At 40.2% G+C, this 25,134-nt stretch overlaps 1 protein-coding gene across 1 annotated transcript in view; it reads left to right on the top strand.

The window, feature by feature from the left end:
- The first annotated feature begins 350 nt into the window (after window positions 1–350).
- Window positions 351–25,134, top strand: part of RNF169 (ring finger protein 169) — a 91,924-nt gene continuing 67,140 nt past the window's right edge. The window contains exon 1 of the mRNA XM_055423675.2: window positions 351–874. Coding sequence (XP_055279650.1) covers window positions 373–874 — 502 coding nt within the window. The 5' untranslated portion in view covers window positions 351–372. The remainder of the gene's footprint in view (window positions 875–25,134) is intronic.

Below are 25,134 nucleotides of genomic sequence, written 5' to 3' on the forward strand. Positions count from 1 at the left end.
GGGTTCTGGATAATTCGCATACTTCTCACTCTCTTTAGCCTCAGTTATCAGGATACTGCAGAATAAATAAGTGTAATAACTTCATAAAGTTTAATATCGCTCAGAGTTTCCAAATAAATCCTCTCAGCTCTCAACGCGATTTAGCTCGCCTTAGAGGAAGTGGCAAAGACCGAAAAGCAAGGCGGAGGACCAGATACAGAAAGGGTAACTAATAAATATTAATGAGGCTTCACCTCCCGCCAACCCGACCCGGGGAGAACACATCCGGGGCCCCGCCCCTCATGAATATGTATGAAGCGCTGCCCACCGCCCACCGCCCCGCCCTCCACTCTTCTCCCTCGCAACGGACTCTCCCTACAAACGGGAAACAAGATGGCGGCGGCAGGTCCGAGTACTCGGGCTTCTTCCGCGGCGGCGGCGGCAGCTCTGAGTCGGCGGGGTCGGCGGGGCCGCTGTGACGAGATGGCGGCAGCCAAAACGGGGACGCCGGGCCCGGCCGCTGGCCCCGCGCTGCTGGTGCTGCCGCCACCGTTGCTGCAGCCGCCGTCACCGCCGCGGCCGGAGGAGTCGGACTGCGCCGGCTGCCTAGAGACCCCGGGGGAGGCGGCGGCCCTGCCGTGCGGCCACTCGCTGTGCCGAGGCTGCGCCCAGCGCGCTGCCGACGCGGCGGGCCCGGGGTGCCCGCGCTGCCGCGCCCGCGGAGCGGGCTGGGCCCGCCGTCGGGCCCGCGACGACTGGCAGGCCGACGCGGAGGTGCTGGGCGAGCGCGCCCGCCGCGGCCCACCGGAGCGCTGCCGCCCGCGTCGGGACGGGGGCGCGGCCGCCGCGGGGCCCAGGCCGGAGCAGGAGGCGCGCGCCGCGCCCGCGGAGCCAGGTGGAGCTTTCCCTCCTCCCGTTGGGGTCCGGAGCGAGGCCGCCGCGCCCCGGCCTGGCCTGCTTAGAGGGTGGAGGGTCCCAGGCCCTGCTCGAGCGGGTGTAAAGAGTTCTCGTGGGGTTGGAACCGGGCTCTACCCAGATTCAGTTTGTGTTTCTGAATTTTGAACTTCGGAATGAAGTACAGGCACGATGGGTTTGGAGTCAGAAGTTTGGAGGGAGTCATAGCATTTCTTGGAACAAGTTAGGGCCAGATTGGAATTGGTGAGTGGACGAGGGTACCAAACTTCGCAGGGGCTGTGGAGGTTCTGAGAAGTGCTTGGTTTAATGTCGGGTGAAGAGCGTGGGCTTGTGAAGATGTGACTCCTGGGCCTGAGTGGGTCTGTGAGAGGTGTGGAGTATACGAAGTTTAGGGGGCAGATTGATTTTGAGGATGTGAAGGGAGCTTTTCAGACATGAGGGTAGAGTGGGTTGAGAGTATGAGCTCATATGTGCAATTTTCACAAAATCTTGAAAAACATGCTTAGCAAGAGCTTGGCATGTAGAGAAGTAGTAAGTAACTGCTATTTATATTTATAGTAATACTAATAATAAGCTCCAGTAGTGCTCTGCAAAAAAAGAAGGATGGGGTTTAAAAGTTTTGGAAGTCGAGATTGGTTGTCGGCGGCTACTTCTGTCTCCATGGCAGTGTAAGTTTCCTACTATTTTCCTGCCAGTTACAGGTCTGTTGAAGGACTGTTGTTGCCTTCGACGGCTTTGCCTCCCCTCCCCACCCTCCAGCAGCCTGCCAGGCTGGTGCTGAGCTTGACATAGAAAGTGCCCTGTTGAAAACACAAAACAAAATTATGTTATAACTTAGGACTCAGACATATCCAGTCAACACACAGCTAGAATTCTTTGATAAAAGCTTACCTAGGAAGAGGTTTTTCAAGAAACATAATTAGGAAAAGCCAGATATTTGCACCTTTTGCGTCGGGAATTCTGCCATGTGTTATTTTCAGTAGGGAAAAAGAGGCATTGCTTGTATATGAAAGTGCAGTCCCTAAAAACTACGAGTTCCAGAATGCTGTCTGTTTTGATTCAGTCAGACACCTGCCACTATCCTAGGATACCTTTTATTTCTATGTCTTACTTTCTATGTACCTTCCTATTCCTTTTAAGCTTAATAACATCCTTATGAGATAGGTACTTTTATTGCCATTTTACACCTGGAACTGAGGCCCAGAGAGGTTGAGTAATTTGCCCAAGGATGATAACCCAATTCCGACTGATTCCTGCTCAGATAAGATGAAGGACTTCCCAAACATCATCTAATATGTGAATGAGTGTGATGATCTCATATGCTGTTTAATTTGCCTCAAATTCCGAGATTATGGTTAAAAAAATAAGAGAGTATTTCTCTGGTCTTCCTACTCAAGCTATAGATTTATATGGTCAAATAAAAAAGAAATTTGTTTCCAAAACCTGGGCTTCCTTGTGAAATAACAGGTCTGAGATTTGAACCATAAGAGGACATATGACTTGATAATTGGTGCGAACTTTTTCCTTGAAGAAATTTGTGTATCAGTGGTTAAGAAAAATGATAGAAAATGATATTCCAAATTAGGCTCTTTCGAGCCACTGAGTGTCCACCAATTACTTTTTATGTTTGTATGAGGACCATCATGAAAAATATTTTTCCTTAAATGTTCTTATTGTTGGATCATTGAGTGTGTATAATTATGTACTTGTTAAGTCAAAACATTATAGAAGAATATTGCTGAACAGAGTTTGGGAATAATAATCTAGCTTTAGCAAGTTGTCTAGATCTCTTGAGTTTATGTGCAATATTTTAAAATTTAAGACTTTAATAGACAATTCACATAATTCAAACAAAAATAAAGTATACAATGGAAAGGTTCCGCCTATCCCTTTCTTCATTTTCCATTTTCACCAGAGATTCATGTTTATTCTTCCAGTTTCTTTATGCTTATACATGGAAATTCAAATATATTTATTTTTTGATCTTTTTACACAAAAGGTTATATAACTACTGTTCTGTAACTTGCTTTTTTTTCATATAACAACACATGATGGATATCTTTTCATATCAGTACATAGAAGGTTTTTTTCTTATAGTTACAAAGAATGTCATTGAGTGGATGTAACATAATTTACTTAATCATCCACTGGGGGATATTTAGACTGTTTCCAATGTTTTGCCACTATAAATTGTTGTTTATAAAATTGTTATACAATGTTAATGTACAGTTTTATGACGAGTTCACCTGTAGCTTTCATCAGATTCTCAAAGGGTAACAGAGAAAAAGATTAAGAATTGTTGTTTTAACCCAGGTCCCTCATTCTACAGAAGAGAGAACTGAAGCCCAGAACAGAGTGACCAGGTCATTATAGGTTAATGGGGTCACACAGAGTCGGACACGACTGAAGTGACTTAGCAGCAGCAGATAACAAGGGCTGAAAGGCTAAACTTTACATAAGGGCTAAAACATAACCTAACTCACAGTTAAATATTCATGATGGCTTTTATTTATTTATTTTTAGTTGCCTTGGATCTTTGTTGCTGCAAGTGGGCTTTCTCTTACTGCATCAAGCAGGGACCACTCTTGGTTTGGTGCGGGGGCTTCTCATTGTGGTGGCTTCCCTTGTTGCAGAGCACAGGGTCTAGGCACTCAGACTTCAGTAATGGTGGAGCTCGGGCTCAGCAGTTGTGGCACAGAGGTTTAGTTGCCCTGTGGCATGTGGAATATTCCTGGGTCAGGGCTAGAACCTGTGTCCCCTGAATTGTCAGGCAGATTCTTATCCACTGTACTACCAGGGAAGTCCCATGATGACTTTTAATTAAAAAAGTAAAAAAGACCAGCTTCGTAAATATTTACATTACACTTTTTTGAGTGGGAAACAACATAATTAGCAATATTGTTATACTTCAGAATATTCTGAAGTATATTGCTTAGCAGTATTCTTTTGGCATAATTAGGTCTGTTGATAAAAGAAAGGGCAGTCCTGCTTTGTAAAAGTGGAAATGAAATTTTGTAGCAAAGTCACTGCTATTTAAGTGAAATTCTTAGGGTTTTTTTTTTTTTAATTTCTTGAAGCCCTGTGGCTCTTTTGGAATTGAATCAAATTGAATTTTTTTCTGAAAAAAAGTGCAAGAGTTTGTGTGTGTTGAAAGTTTTGGTTGTGCTGGTGATATATTTGTTTTTGTCAGCTTTTTGGCAGTCTTTACAGTTCAGAACCTTAAGAACTTCTGTTTAAAATATTTTACTTTATCCTTATATACATTGTCAGTTTGCTTTTGGATATAGTATCAGTTGATTTGTGCAGCCCTGTGTGTTGAGGACTAAGTCAATGATTATTTCAAGATGAACCTAGACTTCAACTTTGTGGTTTTTGAGGATCTGCAGCTCGTTGTTTGTTTTGACATATAAAGTATTTGGACCATCTTGAGCAATATTCAGCAAGTATGTAATGACTGTCTCCTCTGTGCCAGACACTGTTCTAGAGCCTTGGGTGACATCAGTGAATGAAATATTCAGAAATCCTTCTCTCTTAGAACTTATATTCTAAATTTAGAAACAGTCCTGCTCCATTGATTTTTCTTTTTTTTAATGTTTATTTATTTATTTGGCTGCATTGGATTTTGGTTGTGGCATGTGGGCTTTGGATCACTTGGGCTCAGTAGTTTTGGTACTCGGGTTTAGTTGCTCTGTGGCATGTGGGATCTTAGTTGCCCAGCCAGGGATCAAACCTGTGTCCCATGCATTGCAAGGCAGATTCTTAACCTCTGGATCGCAAGCGGGGGTCCCTGATTCAGTGATTTTTTTTTAAAAAAGAAAATTTACCACATGGTACATAGGTACACCGATTTGCAACTATAAGAACATTTACGCCTCATTGATAATAATTAATTTTAACAATTTATTTAGTCTTTTGATTTGAGATCAAGGATGATCATTCTAAATTATGCTGCCTTTGTACTTGAAACCAAGATCTTTTAGGACAGTTCTTTTTCTTTTTGCCATGGGTAATAATTGAAGAGAAAGGGTAGACAAAGGCTGATGAATCTTTCAGATTGACAGTTTAATTCTTTTTCTCTTTGTAGTGTTAAAATACATTTCATAAATTGAATAAGTTTAAAAAAATTGAATAGTGCCCCATTTATTCCTTCCCTTTATCCCATCCCAACCTCCCTGTTCAGTTCAGTTGCTCAGTCATATCCGACTCTTTGCGACCCCATGAATCACAGCACGCCAGGCCTCCCAGTCCATCACCAACTCCTGGAGTTCACTCAAACTCATGTCCATTGAGTCGGTGATGCCATCCAGCCATCTCATTTTCTGTTGTCCCCTTCTCCTGCCCCAAGTCCCTCCCAGCATCAGAGTCTTTTCCAGTGAGTCAACTCTTTGCATGAGGTGGCCAAAGTATTGGAGTTTCAGCTTTAGCATCAGTCCTTCCAACGAACACCCAGGACTGTTCACTTAGGGTTAACATTTATACATTTAAAAAATTTCCTCTTTCTGTGAAAAGCAAGTAGTTCTGGTTTATTACTCAGTTGGCAGGCAGTGTTTGCTATGTGTGCAACCTAAATTGCATTTAGGACTAGTGAATGATGAAATCATGTGATTGTAGTGTAAAAGGACAGGGATTTCCCTTATCTGAAGGGATTTGTCTTAAAATATATAAAATGACTCAACTTTTTACCCATACTAACACATATTCCAGAATTTGTGTGTCCTTATGTGTCTTACTAATGTGGAAATATATTCTTTTTGTTTTTTAAAGCTCAGGATGAGATTGCCTTATAAACTAAGCCTTAATCACCATTGACAGAATAGCTCCATGCTATTGGCTTCAGGATTGAGGAGCAGGAATTTAGGTGGTATTTGTTTTTCATTCATATTTCCACTTTCTAACTTCCACTTAATCTTAAAAGACTTGCCTGCCTTGAATTCATTTGTATTTGAGTTTGCTTTAGTGTAGGATGTAGGAAAAAATTACCAAATTTCATTTCACTAATTTAGTGAGCATTTAGGGCACACACTTGTGTAAGTTAATACAATAATAAAGATGAAAAAGACATGGTTCATGTCCTTTAAGACTTGAGTCTGGTCGGGGCAGCACATCTTATCAAATAATAATCCCAAGTGGTAGGTAATTGCATAATGCCAGTAAGAGTAGAGCAGTGGGGTAACTGATTATCTTTTGAGGGAACTTGAGGAAGGCACTTGCACTGTGTATTGGAAAAAGTGTAGGAATTCACCAGGTGAAGGAGGAGAGGATGTCCATTCCTGGCAGAAGAACTGCATGTGCAGAGGCATGAAGGCACTTGGCATATTCAGAGATGACAAGAAGTTAAATATAGATGGAATGTGGGGCTGCAGTGGGGAAGGAGAGAAGAGACTACAGAAGTTGGTTCATGAAGGTCATGGTATGTCATGCTGAAGGAATTTGGGACTTTATCCTATAGACAGCGTGGAGCCCTTGAAAATATTTAAGTAATGGCATGACATTGTCATAACATGCTTTAGAAAGACAGTGTTGGTTGGAGTGTGGAGGAAACATGAATAGAAATTGGAGGAAGAGAGTTAGGGGACTATTTTAGTAGTTCAGACAGGAGATGAATAAGGGCTGGACTAAAGAAGTGACTCTGGAGATGTTTCCTTCAGTTATTCATTAATTTAGTAACAATTTCAGGTGAGGGCCTTCTATGTACTAGGTACTGAGGCTGCAAATAGAAATAAAACATAATTCTGCCTCTTAAGGTCAGTGTAGTTAAGAAAATTGATATATAAGCATGCAACTGGAATGTGGGGTAATAAATGTAGTAACTGTAATGCAAGATATAATTGTAGAAGGCAGTATAGTATATGTTAATAGTACAAGTTAATGGAGCAGGATCTGGAGACACTGTTCAAATTCCAGGTCTGCCATTTATAGCTGTTTGTCTTTGGGCACTTGCTTACCTTCTCTGTACCTTGGTTTCCTCATTTTGAAAATGGAGATAGTAATGGTAACAAAATCCTAAGGTTGTTGTTAAGACTAACTGAATTATTACAATGAGTTATTAACATATAAAGAGCTCAGCAAATGTTAGCTCTTTTCACAAAAGGAGAACCTAGCTTGGATTCAGTAGGTGGATGAAGGCAGGATAAAAGTGAGGGAAATCAGTACGTTTAAAAGCATTGAAGTCGCTCAGTTGTTTCCGACTCTTTGCGACCACGTGGACTGTAGCCTGCCAGGCTCCTGCTTCCATGGGATTTTCCAGGCAAGAGTACTGGAATGGGTTGCCTTTTCCGTCTCCAGGGGATCTTCCCAACCCAGGGATCGAACCCAGGTCTCCCACATTGCAGGCAGATGCTTTACCGTCTGAGCCACTGGGAAGCCCTAATTAAAAAAAGCATAGGAGCATGAAACAAAAGGAGAGTTGTAGGGATTGCAAATACGGATAGTTTTTGGATATAGAGTATGTGTAGGAGAGTGGAGGAGAGAGAATTGCAGAAATAAGCAGTTACTGCATAATAGTGGACTCTGAATGCCATGCTAGGGAGAGTCTGAAAGAGGACCGCTTCTTTGCATTTTAGAGAGATCACTCCTATTGGGAATAATGTAGCAAATGGATTGGTGATCCTGGATTTCTTTTAGCAAGATGAGTCACTGAGATTAGCTAAAGACTCTGTTGCTGCAGGTATCCAGAAAAGCTGGGTGATAAACAACAGTTCTTTTAAATTAAATGCATTTCTGAGTTTGCAGGAAAGACAGAAAGATATCTGTGTTTCAAAAAAAAAAAATGGGACTAAGCTCATGCTGTGTTGCCTTGGACAAGGATGAAGGAATGGAGTGAAGGGTTATTTCTGGCTTTTTATTTCTAGTAATTGAGTTTTAACTGTGTGGAAAAAGGAGCCAAAACCAAGACTTTCTCATCAAGCTGGGATTCTTGATGTGCTGCATTCTAGGTGAAAGGTGAGATAAAGAGAAATCTTCCCACTGACACAAATATTGTTAATAAGAAATCTTGTCTTGGTTTGCCTGCACTCTATACAAAGAGAAAATGGAAAAAAGCTTCTCTGAGGAATTGAAGTACAAGATCTATGCTTTGTTCATATTTGGGACCTGAGTTTATATTATACAGTTTCGGTATCTCCATGCTGAGAAATTAAAAGCTAGCTTCAAGCTAGTGATACCCCTGGATCATCTGGAGAAAGGAAAGACTCGAAGGGGTACTCCCATATCCTGGGCCACAAGGAATTCTCACAGAAGAAATAAACCCAGCAGAAGATAAATTTATAATTAAAAGTGACACACAAGAAAACCATTTTCTACCACAAATGAGAATCACTAGATAAAACAAGCAGGAGTATAGCTCTAACTGGAATAGTAGAATAGCAGTTTGAAAGGTAATTTAAATTAGCCTATTTTAAGTGACAAAAGACATTAAAAATTAATTGACAGCCCAATAAATGAATAAGACATGAAACATACCTTTGAAAAGAATTAAACATAATAAAAGAATACAATCAGAGGTTAAAAAAATAAATCAACCCTGAATATTCACTGGAGGATTGATGCTGAAGCCCCAATACTTTGGCCACCTGATGCGAAGAGCCGACTCATTCAGAAAGACCCTGATGCTGGGAGAGGTTGAAGACAAAAGGAGAAGAGTACAGCAGAGGATAACATGGATAGATGGCATCACCAACTCAACGGACATGAATCTGAGCAAACTGGGAGATAGTGAAGGACAGGAAAGCCTGGTGTGCTTCAGCCCACAAGTTGCAAAGAATCAGACACGACTTAGTGACTAAACAGCAACAAATAAGCAATAGTTTACACAGATGAAGAGAAAATAATAAGCTGGCAGTTAGGTATGAGGAAATCCTCAGAATGCAGAATAGTAAGATGAAGGAAAATATTAAAGAGGTAGGGAAATGAAAAACTGAACAAGAAGACCTAACATCTAATAGCAGTTTCAGAAGGAGAAAAAATGAGGGAGATATGGAATTAAAAGAGATGAGAATTTTTTAGAATTAATAAAAGTGAATTTTTAAGTTTAAGGTTCATGAGAGCGTCAGTTCAGTTCAGTCGCTCAGTCGTGTTCGACTCTTTGCGACCTCATGAACTGCAGCATGCCAGGCCTCCCTGTCCATCACCAACTCACAGAGTCCACCCAAACCCATGTCTATTGAGTGGGTGATGCCCTCCAACCATCTCATCCATGAGAGCCTAGCAAGGATTAAACAAGCAAACCAAAACAAACCCCACAACTAAATACATTGCAATGAAACTACAGAACACCAAAGACACTTTAAAAAGCAACCAGAAAGGAAAGACAGAGGACCAAGAATCAGACTGAGAGCAGATGTCTCTTTACAAGAGAAACCAGAAGACTGACTAATATCTTCCAAGTACTGAGAGAGATCTGGATTTCATACTCAGCTGAGTTATCATTCAAGAGTGAAATCAAAAGTATTTTCAGATGAACAAAAATACAGAGAATTTACCATGCTGTTTCTGAAGCAACTGTTACGTGAAACTGTGCACTTCTGGAAGAAAGAAATGTAACTTAGAGGAGAGAATAGGATACAAGAAATCATGGTGAATAAAGAAATTGGTTAGGTAAACTAAGCATTGACTGTATAAAACAAAAATAATTACGGTTGATTTGTGGGGGCTAAAACTAAAGTGGAACTAAAATACTAGGTGATAAAGTATAGGCTGGGAGGGAAACTGGTCAGCATTAAAGAGTTATATATAGTTCAGGAGGAGGATAGAGATATTGATTAACTTTAGGCTTCCAGTCAAATGCATATTAAAAATTTAAGCATAACCACTAAGAGAAATGCAATGTATAACTTGATCTACTATACACATATAGAAACCTACACTTCCCAGATTAGAGACTATACATTCTCTTTAATCAAATGTAAAATATTTATGTACCGAGGCACAAAAAATTGCATCAAATACCATCAGTTCAGTTCAGTCGCTCAGTCGTGTCCGACTCTTTGCGACCCCATGAATCACAGCACGCCAGGCCTCCCTGTCCATTACCAACTCCCGGAGCTCACTCAAACTCATGTCCACAGAGTCGGTGATGCCATCCAGCCATCTCATTCTCGGTCGTCCCCTTCTTCTCCCGCCCCCAACCTTTCCCAACATCAGAGTCTTTTCCAGTGAGTCAACTTGTCGCATGAGGTGGCCAAAGTATTGCAGTTTCAGCTTCAGCATCAGTCCCTCCAATGAACACCCAGGATCGATCTCCCTTAGAATGGACTGGTTGGATCTCCTTGCGGTACAAGGGACTCTCAAGAGTCTTCTCCAACACCACAGTTCAAAAGCATCAATTCTTCGGCGATCAGCCTTCTTCACAGTCCAACTCTCACATCCATACATGACCACGGGAAAAACCATTGCCTTGACTAGACGGACCTTTGTTGGCAAAGTAATGTCTCTGCTTTTTAATATATTATCAAGGTTGGTCATAACTTTCCTTCCAAGGAGTAAGCGTCTTTTAATTTCCTGGCTGCAATCAGCATCTGCAGTGATTTTGGAGCCCAAAAAAATAAAGTCTGACACTGTTTCCACTGTTTTTCCATCTATTTCCCATGAAGTGATGGGACCAGATGCCATGATCTTTGTTTTCTGAATGTTGAGCTTCAAGCCAACCTTTTCACTCTCCTCTTTCACTTTCATCAAGAGGCTTTTGAGTTCCTCTTCACTTTCTGCCATAAGGGTAGTGTTATCTGCATATCTGAGATTATTGATATTTCTCCCAGCAATCTTGATTCCAGCTTGTGCTTCTTCCAGCCCAGCGTTCCTCATGATGTACCATAGCTTGATATATAATCCATGTTTTCTGACCCCAATACAATAAAATTAGAAACTAATGACAAATATTGATATGACTGATTCCCCTCACCTCCTAACTTTTTATTTTATAAATTAAAAACAAAAATAAACTAAAAATGTATGGATTGGACTTCCCTAATGTTACAGTGGATAAGAATCTGCCTGTGAATGCAGGGTAACATGGGTTCTATCCCTGGTCTGGGATAAAATTTAAGTGCCTATATCATATTTCATTAAATCTTAAGATGTCATCATCATGAGATAGACTTGCTTTCCAAATACAGTGCTTTTCTATCACTTAAACTTTTAAACTTTATACTTACTGAAAGAACTCTTAGGTTTCCTCAGAGATAGATTTAGCATATCACTCATACACATATTTATAAAAAGAAGTGAAGTAATAAATTAGAATATTCCTGTGACTTCATATTCAGTCTGATTTTTCTAAATCACCTGCTGGTGGAGTCATAGAGGTTTGTGTTTTCCTATATAGTATTGTTCACTGTATTATTGAAAGCATTGGTGAAGAACATTTCTTAAGCGATCCCCAGCATTTTCTTCAAACTGCTGACACTCATGCAGTTTTGATTCTGATGTTTTCTTGAAGTAGCCAGAAAGTATCAACAGAAGGTTTTCAGGTGAGACTCATAGTTCTTTCTCACATGGTCTGTAAAGGTTTGTTGACTAACATTGAGAAGTTAAAGTCTAGTCATGCCACCAGAGATAACTACCAAATAGTTACTACTTTTGTGAGCTTATTCTTTATGTTAGTACATATATGAGCAGTGACCGTGGCACCATCACTGTTTGCTGACAGTGATTGTAAGGCTAACTGTAAGAAATATCCCAATTTCAGCAATATTAATATGAAAGAAATTGATGTCCTAGAATCTGTAAGGTTTTTGAATAGAAGAAAAGCTGAAATTACTTATTTAAGTGGTGAACTGAAGAAGCTAGAAAAGTAACAGATTAAACCCAAAGGAAGTAGAAGATAGGAAAGAATGAAGATAAGAATAGAAATTAATAGAGTAGAAAACAGTGAAGAGGATTCAGTTCAGTTGCTCAGTCGTGTATGACTCTTTGCAACCCCGTGGACTGCAGCATCCCAGGCCTCCCTGTCCATCACCAACTCCCAGAGTTGACTCAAACTCATGTCCATTGAGTCGGTGATGCCATCCAACCATCTCATCCTCTGTCGTCCCCTTCTCCTCCTGCCTTCAACCTTTCCCAGCATCAGGGTCTTTTCAAATGAGTCAGCTCTTCGCATCAGGTGGCCAAAGTATTGGAGTTTCAGCTTCAACATCAGGCCTTCCAATGAATGTTCACAACTGGTTTCCTTTAGGATGGACTGCTTGGATCTCCTTGCAATCCAAGGGACTCTTAAGAGTCTTCGCCAACACCACAGTTCAAAAGCATCAATTCTTTGGTGCTCAGCTTTCTTTATAGTCCAACACTCACATCCATACATGACAACTGGAAAATCCATAGCTTTGACTACATGGACCTTTGTCAGCAAAGTAATGTCTCTGCTTTTTAATATGCTGTCTAGGTTGGTCATAACTTTTCTTCCAAGGAGCAAGCGTCTTCAGTCACCATCTACAGTGATTTTGGAGCCCCCAAAATAAAGTCTTGTCACTGTTTCCATTGTTTCCCCATCTATTTGCCGTGAAATGATGGGACTGGATGCCATGATCTTAGTTTTTTGAATGTTGAATTTTAAGCCAACTTTTCACTCTCCTCTTTCACTTGCATCAAGAGGCTCTTCAGTTCTTCTTCGCTTTCTGCCATAAGGGTGATATTATCTGTATATCTAAAGTTATTGATATTTCTCCCGGCCATCTTGATTCTAACTTGTGCTTCTTCCAGTCCAGCATTTCTCATGATGTACTCTGCATATAAGTTAAATAAGCAGGGTGACAATATACAGCCTTGACGTACTCCTTTCCTGATTTGGAACCAGTCTGTTGTTCCATGTCCAGTTCTGTTGCTTCTTGACCTACATACAGATTTCTCAGGAGGCAGGTCAGGTGGTCTGGTATGCCCGTCTCTTGAAGAATTTTCCACAGTTTGCTGTGATCCACACAGTCAAAGGCTTTGGCATAGTCAGTAAAGCAGAAGTAGATGTTTTTCTGGAATCTCTTGCTTTTTTGAAGAGGATTCAGTTCAGTCACTCAGTTGTGTCCGACTCTCCGCGACCCCATGAATCACGGCACGCCAGGCCTCCCTGTCCATCACCAACTCCCGGAGTACACTCAAACTCATGTCCACAGAGTCGGTGATGTCATCCAGCCATCTCATTCTCTGTCGTCCCCTTCTCCTCCCGCCCCCAACCTTTCCCAGCATCAGAGTCTTTTCCAGTGAGTCAACTCGTCGCATGAGGTGGCCAAAGTATTGCAGTTTCAGCTTTAGCATCAGTCTTTCCAATGAGCACCCAGGATTGATCTCCTTTAGAATGGACTGGTTGGATTTCCTTGCAGTACAAGGGACTCTCAAGAGTCTTCTCCAATACCACAGTTCAAAAGCATCAATTCTTCAGCGATCAGCTTTCTTCACAGTCCAACTCTCACATCCAATTAATAAACCCCAAATCTAATTCACTGAAAATGTTAATATAGCTTCTGTAGACAAATCTCAGGCAAGATTGACCAAGGAAAAAGAAAAGCAAGAAAGCATAAATAATATTAGAAATGAAGCAGGAAATATGACTGTAAATATCAGGATTTTTTAAAACCCATGTTTTGCAACAGAAGCCACCACAATGAAAAACCCACACACTGCAACTACAGAGTAGCTCTTGCTCACCGCAACTAGAGAAAGCCTGAGCGCACCAACGAAAATCCAGTGGAGCCAAAAATAAAAAAAGGAAAACCTGCAGATTAAAAGATGCCACCAATTTAAGTGTATGGACTAATTGGGATTCTTATTTGAAAAACTATAAAAATATTTGTTGGACTTCAAATACTGACTGGATGTTGGTATTAGAATTTACCAGAGTTTTAATGTGAAAGTTTTCTAGTTACATATTTTAAAGAGTCATTATTTTTAAGAGATGCTAAGTTTAGAAGTTAGATGATATGGTGTCTGGGATTTCTTCAAAATAATTCATTTAAGGGGAGAGAGGACAAGCACGATTAGAGAAATAGATGAAATAAGGTTGACAGTGGATTGACTGTTGAAGCTGGGTGATGAATATGTTGGGGCTCATTGTACTGGTCTCTCAATATTTGAGACATTTTTATAATAAAAAGCAGGAAAAGATTCTGTCCATTAAAGGAACACAAGGCACAGATGGTTTTACAGGTTACTCAGATATAGACAATGGCAAGCCACTCCAGTACTATTGCCTAGAAAATCCCATGGATGGAGGAGCCTGGTAGGCTGCAGTCCATGGGGTCGCTAAGGGTCGGACACGACTGAGCAACTTCACTTTCACTTTTCACTTTCCACTTTCACACATTGGAGAAGGAAATGGCAACCCACTCCAGTGTTCTTGCCTGGAGAATCCCAGGGACGGGGGAGCCTGGTGGGCTTCCGTCTATGGGGTCACACAGAGTTGGACACGACTGAAGTGACTTAGCAGCAGCAGCAGCAGCAGCAGATATAGACAGATGGATAATCCTTGTACAGACCATTCCAGAGAATAAAAAATGTTTCTAGACTCATTTCAGGGGGCTTTTACAGTGTGATATCAAAATCACACAAAGACAATATAGAAAGGAATAATATAGGCCAATCCAAGTGAAATCTGCACTAGTCTAGTGTAATTTTTTTTTTCAATCACAATCTAGTAGTAGTATTCTGGGAATGAGAGTTCCGCTTAATGTTAAGATTCTAATGTAACTTACCATGTTGATAAATTAAGAGTAATACAATATGATCATCTCAGTAGATGCTCAGAAGAGCATTTGATAGTATTTATTGTTCATTTATTAATTGTAAAAGCTAGAACACTTGGAATAGGTGGGATATTTTTTTAATTTTAATTTTTTTAGTGGAATTTGTCAATACAAATGATTAGTGGCCAAGAACACTGAACCAGGGTTAAATAGTTAACAGGTCCAAAAAAGTAATTGAAGAGTCCAGTAATATGTCCTCATATATTTGAATTTGATATATGACAGTTGGCATTACAAATCAATGGGGCAAAGGTATTTTCAGTTGTGGATGGTTAGCTTATAGAGAATAAGAAAAAATCCTTACTTCACACCATACACAAAAAGTTAATAGCAAATGGATAAAAGGTCAAGCTACTTTGACCTTTTCAGCTTTGAAAATACTAAGAGTATCTATAATGGGATAGGAAAAACTCTTTATACAAATAAGAAATGCAGAATAAAGGAAAAGATTAGTAATTTGGTCACATTAAAATCAAAACTTTGTATGATAAAAGGTAAAGTAGGGAGATGAACCCCAGCATGGGAGAAGATATTTCCAATGTAATAACTAACCAAAGATCAATGTCCAAAATATATGAACTACAAATCATTATGACAGATACCTTATTAGAAAAATGGTGAGGGAATTTGAATAGACATTTCACAAAAAAGGGAAACTGAATGACCAATAAAACGTCTGGAATGATGTTTGCTATTATTAGTAATTAGGAATGAGATCTAGAATACCAGGGGAAGATAGGGGAAGATAGACCTTATACATGTATAGGGATGTTTCTCCCAATCTAGTGACTCTGTACTCTTACTCTCCAGTGTTTGAAAGTTAAGTTTCCAGTGAATCAAGACATTCTTCTTTAGTTTTCAGTATTCAGATATTTAAAAGACCAGGATTTTTTCCATCTAAATTTTTAGGTTAAATTTCTCAAATTCATCTCTCTGGTCTTCTGTCTTCCTTTCTCAAATTTCTGGTCTACAAAATTACTTGTCTTCCCTGATGGCTCAGAGGTTAAAGTGTCTGCCTGCAATGCGGGAGACCTGGGTTCGATCCCTGGGTCGGGAAGATCCCCTGGAGAAGGAAATGGTAACCCACTCCAGTATTGTTGCCTGGAGAATCCCATGGACAGAGGAGCCTGGTGGGCTATAGTCCTCGGGGTCACAAAGAGTTGAACACGACTGAGTGACTTCACTTTCACTATATTACTTAGAGTTCTTGTAATACAGAATGCTTTTTGAAACTTTTTTGACCTTTGTCTGCCTTGAATATTCTTCCCTCTTATCCTTCTGTCAGATTATGCTTAGGTGAAACAAGTTCTCTGAATTTTTTCTCATAGAGGAGTTGATTACCTTTCTTTGTGCCACCATGCAAGTATGTGTATTGGTCACGTCACTGGATTTCAGTTCCTTGTTTGTGTGTCTGTCTCTGGCATTACACTGAACTCTTGAGGTCAGGGACTATGTCTTTGTGTATTCGGCACTTAACATGGTACCTAGACTGCGTTAGATACTCAGTAAATGTTTAATACATTAAAAAGTCCTTAAAAAATCCTTTAAAATAGTTTTGATTATATATCATGATTCCTTTACCCTTCTGCTCATCTTTAAATATGCCACTCAGAATTGACCCTCATGCTTTAAATAATGCCTGACCAGTGCAAAAAAAAAAAAAATGTAGTGGGGTTTACTGTTTCTCCATCTGGATGCTAAATTCTTTCTTTAAAAAAATCATATAATAAATGGTTCTATTTTTTATTTTAAAAATAGTTTTACTGATTATGTTTTTGGCTGATTTTTGTCTTTGTTGCTGCATGAGCTTTTCTCTAGTTGTGGCTAGTGGAGGCTACTCTCTAGTTGTGGTGCCTGGGCTTCTCATTGCTGTGGATTCTCTTGTTGTGGAACACGGGCTCTAGGCTTGAGGGCTTCAGTAGTTGTGGCACATGGCTCAGTAGTTGCGGTGCCTGAGCTCTAGAGCACAGGTTCAGGAGTTGTCGCGTGCAGGCTTAGTTGCTCTGCAACATGTGGGATCTTCACAGACCAAGGATCACACCCGTGTCTCCTGCGTTGGCAGACAGAATCTTTACCACTGAGCCACCAGGGAAGCTCCAGGATGCTAAATTCTTATTAATACTGCCTAAAGTTGCATTGGCCTTGCTTATCCTGAAATTGTAGGCAATAGAACTTCTTTTTTTTTTTTTTTCATGAACTGCTATTAAGCCAGTCTTCCTCATCAGAGGTGTGAACAATGAAATTTTTCAGCCTGAAGACAACTTTTATCCAGTTTTGGTTTTTATTTTTCTAAATAGTAGTGGAACTGTTTTCCCTTTACTGATGTCTTGCCATTTCTCTTGTGCTTCGTCTAGTGTTTGTTTCTGTAAAACTATTATGGTAAAACCTCAAAAGACTGGACTCTGTTAATTTGAAGTTGACTTTGACTTTACTGAAGTTTACCTGGGCTTCCCAGGTGGTGCTGGTGGTAAAGAATCTACCTGCCAAAGCAGGAGACATATGAGACACAGGTTCAAAAGTTTACCTTTGCCTTCATTATAAAGAAAAAGTTTACAAATTGATCTTCTTTCAGACAACAAATTCTTTAAAAGAACTTCGTACAAAGTGGTGCTGGTATTAAAGCACTTTATCACTGGTTTATTCAACAAAAAATATTTTAAGTCACTGTTTTATATGTACTATACCTAGAGATCATCCCCATGGGTTCAAGAAAATCTGCTAGTTTGAGGAGTCAGAGGCAGAAACAAGTAATTATAACATAGATAATAAATCCCGCCAATACTGAGTTAAGTGCAGAATGTTGCGAGGGCCTGCAGAAGCGAGGACAATAAACAGGGCTTTGAACTAATTATAGTGAAAAAGAAAAAACACTGGGAAGAGAAAGTGTCATACATACAGTCAGAGAGAGATTGGGTCTGGCATATCTGGGAACAGTGGTCGTGTGAAGACTGGGAAGGGGAGAGTATTGAGGTATTGTGGAAATGTCGCTGGAGTGATAATCTTGGTCTTGTTTATAAATCTTGGAGGCAGAGGGAAGCCAATGAAAGTTATGAAGTAGGAGGATGATAGGGTCAGATCTCTGTAAAGAGCTCAGAAAGCATTATTGGAGATAGATAGAAAAAGAGTCTTAGAGACAGGTCAGTTAGGCTACCATTTAACATAACAGAGTCTGTACCAAGAAAGTACTGGAAGATTAGATGATAAAGTAGGTATTACTGTTAGGTAGATTACTCCCATTTTATGGATGAAGAAACAGGCTTCACAAGGATAAATACTGATAGATACAGAGCCAGTGGATAGTAGATTTGAATGCAGGTTCATATGGTTCCACATCCTACACTAAGAGCGGAAATGAAGCCCAGAGGCATTTTTATCAGGGTGGTTGTGGATATAGTGATGGAGACAGCCACATGGTCTTGATCTGCCTTGGTCTGCAGGACCTTTGTCTCTGCCGCATTCCTACACCTCCATTTGTTTTGTGACTCTTTTATTGTGTGCCTCATGCTTTGACTGTGCTGATCCAGGGTGGGCTGCCTTGCTCTGCGTTATTGTTTGGGCCATTGCTGGATTCAACAAGGAATTTTACACTTTGACTCTACTCTTCACACTTTGACTCTCCTGTTACTTAATACCTGCTTTTGCGAATTCTACTCTCTTACTTTGTCTTTCTCTAATCCAGATGTGTTAATCTATGTGCGTTGTGACAACAGAATACTGGGTAGCTTATAAACAGCAAAAATTTATTTCTTAGTCCTAGAGCGTGGCAAGTCAAAAAGACTGGCAGACTCAGTGTCTCGTGAGGGCCTGCCTCCTGGTTCACAGATGGCTATCTTCTTGCTGTGTCCTCACTGGGTGGAAGGGGCAAAGGAGCTCTCTGGGGTCTCTTTTACAAGCACCCTAACCTTTCATGAGAGCTTTTCGCCCTCATGACCTATTCACTCTTCCAAGACCTTATCACAAACACTATCATGTTGGGGATTTGGTTTCAATGTGTGAATTTTGTGGGGGACACAACATTCAATCTATAGCACCAGGGTTAGGAAATTACATTCAGCAGGCCAGATCCAGCCTCCTGCTTATTTTTGTAAATTTTTATTGGAACACAGCCATCCTTGTTTATATTGCCTATGACTGCTTTCATGCTGCAGTGGTAGAATTGAGCAGCTGTCTTGGTCTGCAAAGCTGGGTATTTACTATCTGGCCATGAGTCTACAAAGCCTTAGGCTGCTTAAGACTCCTTATGATTCCTTCCAGACTGAGTTACAAATCATGTTAATTTTTAAACTAAGGAAGCAAGATACAACTTGGAATTTGAAAATTTATTGTTAATTTTCATTAACAGTTAATAAGCACTATATATAGAGGAAAAAAAATCTCTGATGCCATTTTTTTCATTAAATTCCTTATACTTTTCTACAGTTCTGAGAAATTGCTATCCCTGAAAAGATTAAGTAGAATTTTTCCTTTTAAGGAAGTATCTAACATTTAATAATTATCAGTTATATATCCAACATTGTACAAAGCATTACTTTAAATCATGTCATTTAATCATTTATAACAATTTATTTGAGGATTGGGGAAACTGAGGGCTAGACAAGTTGTATTGTGCTGAGTGCACATTGGTAAGTGTGGAGTCTGGTTGGTCTCCACGGCCTGGGATCTTTCTACTGATGAAGTTACCAGGCAGACATGTGTGGATGGTAAAGCGCTGTAACTGTGTATGGGGAAGATCCTGCCCAAATTTGGCATTGCTACCCCATAAACTTAAGGGACATTGTATACCCCAAGCATGCTGTATGACTTAGGTTTTATTGTTTATTAATAGTTTTACTATATTAATAACATTAAATATGGTAGCATGATCCTTGTTGTTGACAGGATGAGTTTAGATTTCTTAACCAGTCCATTCTAAAAGAGATCAATCCTGGGTGTTCATTGGAAAGATTGATGCTAAAGCTGAAACTCCAATACTTTGGCCACCTCATGCGACGAGTTGACTCACTGGAAAAGACTCTGATGCTGGGAGGGATTAGGGGTTGGAGGAGAAGGGGACGACAGAGAATGAGATGGCTGGATGGCATCACCAACTCGATGGACATGAGTTTGAGTGTACTCCGGGAGTTGGTGATGGACAGGGAGGCCTGGCGTGCTGTGATTCATGGGGTCGCATAGAGTCAGACACGACTGAGTGACTGAACTGAACTGAATTTGGCCTCAACCTACCCCTTCTGGCCTATACCACTCTCCTACATAAACTTTCTGCTTGAGTAGAACATATTTTTTTACTATCCAGCTTTCATGCCTAAAAAATTTAAAATTGTGGTAATAAACACATAACTTGAAACTTACCATCTTAACCTTTTAAGTGTGCAGTTCAGTAGTGTGTTACCACACTCTTGGTCATGCTTTGTTTTTCACATGAAATGCTCTTCCTCCATCTTCTAACTTATCTAAGTTTTACCAGTTAGACTCAGCTTCATTCCACCTTCCCAAAGCCTTGCTTCTCCTTCCCAGGCTTTGTTCTCTTGCTCCTACTGTTGTCTATTGCAGCGTTTGCTTGTAAGATGCATTTGGCAGTTCTTCCATTTTGTGACTTTGCACCTGTCATTGTCTCTATGATTATATAAATCTCTTACAAATTTTCATGACTTTGTCTTAGCTAATAAGCTATATTAATAAGTGCTTGGGGAAAGAGTCTCGTGCCTTTTTTTGGTGTATTTTCTCTTGCTACAGCACCTCCCTCTTCCTCACTGCTCACTTCCCTTTTTAACTTCCTGATCTCTGATTATGGTTTCCATTATTCTTACACACTTAACGTATGATAACTTGATATGTTATCACTAACATTTTCTTCTCCCTTTGTGACTTCTATAATTATATTGCTATTTCTTTTCCATTTGTTATTGTTATTTCCATATTTAATGTTCTTGTTTGAAATTATAAGGCATACTCAGTCTAGCGACTTGCATAATTAGCCTAGTCAGCCCCTCAGTATTTGATATTTAGGTTATAATCAGTCCTTGTTTTGCAATTGTGAACAATGTGGCAATGAAAATCTTCTTATGTAAAGTTTTTCTATACTTTAGATTATTTTCTTAGATTCCTAGAAATTATTCAGTTCAGTTCAGTTGCTCAGTTGTGTCCGACTCTTTGCGACCCCATGAACTGCAGCACGCCAGGCCTCCCTGTCCATCACCAACTCCCGGAGTTCACTCAAACTCATGTCCATTGAGTCGGTGATGCCATCCAGCCATCTCATCCTCTGTCATCCTCTTCTCCTCCTGCCCTCAATCTTTCCCAGCATCAGGGTCTTTTCAAATGAGTCAGCTCTTCACATGAGGTGGCCAAAGTATTGGAGTTTCAGCTTCAACATCAGTCCTTCCAATAAACACTCAGGACTGATCTCCTTTAGGATAGACTGGTTGGATCTCCTTGTAGTCCAAGGGACTCTCAAGAGTCTTCTCCAACACCACAGTTCAAAAGCATCAAATCTTCAGCGCTCAGCTTTCTTTCTTTAACTCTCACATCCATACATGACTACTGGAAAAACCATAGCCTTGACGAGATGGACCTTTGTTGACAAAATGAAATTATTAGGTCAAAAATTATAAACATCTTTTAACTTCTTGGTATGTGAGCAGTGGCCTTTGATTTTATTAATTCTTTGCCAAGGATGGTTTTAAAACATAGCTTTAAATTATTAAAGTAGTGATCTATAGTGTTAATTATGGTACTAAGGTAAGCAGCCTTAAAATCTGGTGTGAACATTTTATTAATTTTTATTTATTTATTTATTTTTGTGTGTGTAATAAAGTTTTATTAAAGTATAAAGGAGATAGAGAAAGCTTCTGACATAGACATCAGAAGGGGGCAGAAAGAGTACCCCCCTGCTAGTCTTCAGCTGGGTGTTATATAGTCACTACTGCCGCTGCTGCTGCTAAGTCACTTCAGTCGTGTCCGACTCTGTGTGACCCCACAGACAGCAGCCCACCAGGCTCCCCCGTCCCTGGGATTCTCCAGGCAAGAACACTGGAGTGGGTTGCCATTTCCTTCTTCATAGTTTTTAATTCTTTCTCTTTGTACCTCCTCTTCTTCCCAGGTAAACTCTTCATATTGCCTATGGTAAACTGTTACTGTCTTGGGCAAGTAGGTAAATAAGCAGTTGCATTAGTTTAAGACAGTTGGCACTTGGCTGTCATCTGCACTCTTGGAGAGTTAGAAGGGGTAAACTGAAAATACAGATAAAATGGAAAGCACTTTAGTTTTGTTTTAGATCATGTTTGTAGTTCACTCCTCTTGTTTCCACCTTCCTACTTCTAAATGGAATGCTTAATTTAACATTAAAGTTTCTCCTTATTGAGGTAATCCAGAAGTTTGGTGGGTAGTACAAGCAGGTAACCGTGAGATCAGTATGGATAACGGCCTCTTGTTCCCTGTGCACCTCTGCACTTGTGTAGATTTTGTTGTAGAAGGTGGATTTTGATGCGTTGCCTTCTTTTGCTGTTGTGCACCTCTACCTCATGCAGCGCTTAGCTGTTTAGTTTTATAACTCTTGGACATTCTGTAGTAGTTTCACTCTCATGTGTTGTTTTGTTCCCTTGTAAGATTGTAAGTTTCTCTAGGGCTTGCCCACACGTATTCCTACCTTTTTTGGATTCCTTTCTTGACTTTCTCGAAAGAATATTCTCTCCTTTTGTCTTCTCCCTCATTGCTTATCCCCTCTTTAGTAATGGTTTGTGGTTTCATGATGAAAACCTTGTCTTCTCCACTCCTTATGAAGAATGTAGATTTTGCTTCTGGCTATGATGGAGCACACTGTTGCAGACCAAAACTCCTGCTGAGAATAACTAGAAAAGCCTGACTTAAAAAAGGGTCTATATGAAGACATTGGTAAGTTGCCAAGGCAGCCAGGACTTCAGACTTTTGTGGATTCTTGGCAAAGGGAGAGTATTGCTATTAAGAAGCAAAAAATCCAGCAGAGCTTTCTTCATGGGGCTAGATAGAAAAATTATAGTTCAGGGCTGCCAAGACAACCAGAACTTGAGAGGCCAAGATCCCAGAGAGAAGGGGGGTGTATCTCCCCACAACTACCCACCTCCACAGCCTCTCCACCTGCTTTTTTCTCTTGAGGCAAAGTCTTGGTGCAGGGTAAAAGGCTAAAAAGCTCCACAGAAGGCTAATGACAAAGCGGTCTCAGCATTTCTTCTTCATTGAGGAGAAAAGAGTTCAGGACCCTCCAGGGAAGGCAGGCTTGGTAAATACCCTAGACTGGGAGGGCTACCAACTAGGATAGATGTTTTCAAGCTTTACAGAGCCTGCAGCCAACCTTGAATCAGCTCGTGTCCTGATTGGATTGTGAAATGATCTACTCTGAGTCTGACTGACAGTCACAGAACATGGTGAATCTTTTATAGGAGGATAATATCATCCACAGCCTTTACAGTTTTTCAATGCACAGTAGATGGCATTCAAAAAAAAATTACCATGTAAACCAAGAAACCAAACCGGGAATAAAAGCAAACAGTACAGAAAAGGATCCATTGTATGCCGGTCACTGATAACTTATTCAGTTAGTCTAAAATTGAAGGACATTTAGGTTGTCTCCACTCTTCAGTATTGTGATTGATCTGCAGTGAATATTCTTGTTCTGTATCTTTGTACACATGTATTAAGATAATGAATACCCATGCTAACTCTGGTCTTTATAAAATTTTTTTATATTTGTGAATCTAATACATAAAAGTATTTTGTTTCAGAAGTTTTTAATGGGACCTCCTTGGTGATCCAGTGGTTAAGAATCCACCTGCCAATGCAGGGGTCTTGGGTTTGATTCCTGGTCTAGGAAGATTCCACATGCCCTGGGGCAGCTAAACCTATGCACCGCAACTACTGAAGCCCACACACTCTAGAACCCATGTGCTGCAACTACTGAGCTGGTGGGCTGCAACTACTGAATCTCGAGTACCTTAGAGCTAGGGCTCTGCAGCAGGAGAAGCTACCACAGTGAGAAGTCCACACATAGCAATTGGAGAGTAGTAGCCAAAAATGCATAATAAAATAAGTAAAAATTAAAAGTTTTTAATATCTTGAGTGAAATTGAGCTTATTTTAATATGTCATCTCAATTAATTTTTTTCTATAAAAAATACATCTACTGCCTGTGCATGTCCTTTTGCCCATTGTTATATAGGATTGTTCAGCTTTTTTTCCCCATTTTCTTTTTTTTTTGATATTAAAGAGGTAATGAAGAATAATGGATAAAAGCATTGATTCTGGAGCTAGATTGCCTGAGTTTAAATCATAGCTCTTTCAGTAATAGCAGTGAAGCTTTGGGCAAATTATATGCTCTGTGCTTCAGTTTCTTTATCTGTAGAAAGGGGATAATAGCATTTCCCCATTGGGTCATTATGAAGTTTAGATGAGTTAAAAATACATAGAGTCCTTCGAAATGGACCTGGCATAATGAAAATACTACATAACTGCCAGTCATCAGAATGATGCTGGTGGTGGAGATAGAGATGGAAATTAGCAAAGAGATTTTTAAATTTGCCCAAGGACAAATAACTAGTAAGTGGGAGTGTCCAGATTAGGATCTAGATTTTGGGACTCTTTAAGTCTAGAGTTCTTTTTATTCTTGTTCATTTTGCTGCATTGAAAAGAAATTGAATCTACAGGGATAAAAACTCAAGCATAGGTATCTTTGGCTTTGAGAGTTATTGGGGTAGTATCTTCTGAGTATAGTTCAGGGAGGTTCTTTTTCTGATTTTGTATTGAGTGTGGATGCTTTGACAATGACACTTTATTCCTGAGGGTTTGGTGCAATTAGCAAGATACCAGTCTTTTAGTTTGTTTTGTTTGTTTGCCTTTATTAATAACCAGTTACACTACCCTAGAGAAGATCCTTTTCAGGAAGGACCATCAAGGAAGTACAGCTGCTCCTACAGTTCACATTAGACTGAATGCAGTACTCAGCTTTGGTCATTGACCATGGGTGTTTGTCATTCTTAGGGTATTAGAGCCTTACAGAGTTTCTCTTCCTTTTATGCATGGTGCGGTTGACCCTTGAACTATGCGAGGATTAGAGGCACCGAACCCCCTGCACAGTTGAAAATCTATATGTAGCTTTATGATTCAGCCAACCTTGGATTCAACCTCAGATCATATGATTCTGTAGTAGGTATTTATTGAAAAAAAATCTGCGTGTAAGTGGACCTGTGCAGTTCAAGCATGTGTTGTCCAGGGTCAACTGTAGTTGTCAGGGGACAGAAATTAAGAAAGTATTTCCACCACCGGATTCATTTATAAATACTAAGATACTCGACATTCAGTGACACCTGAAATAGTTTCCAGTATTTCTTCTCTGGGAGATGAAGGAAGGGTGAATGGTTGTTTCTGTGCTACTTGTGGAAAACCCCAGCAGGTTCTGGTGGGGTGATCGGGCTTTGGGACTAATCCCTCTGGATAAGGAGGGTGATGCCTTTTCCGGTTCTTTTGACATCTTGTTGCCGTGCTTCCCC

The sequence above is a fragment of the Moschus berezovskii genome, chromosome 14 (genome assembly GCF_049115385.1).
Source record: "Moschus berezovskii isolate FMDL1 chromosome 14, NW_MosBer_1.0, whole genome shotgun sequence".
NCBI lineage: Eukaryota > Metazoa > Chordata > Mammalia > Artiodactyla > Moschidae > Moschus > Moschus berezovskii.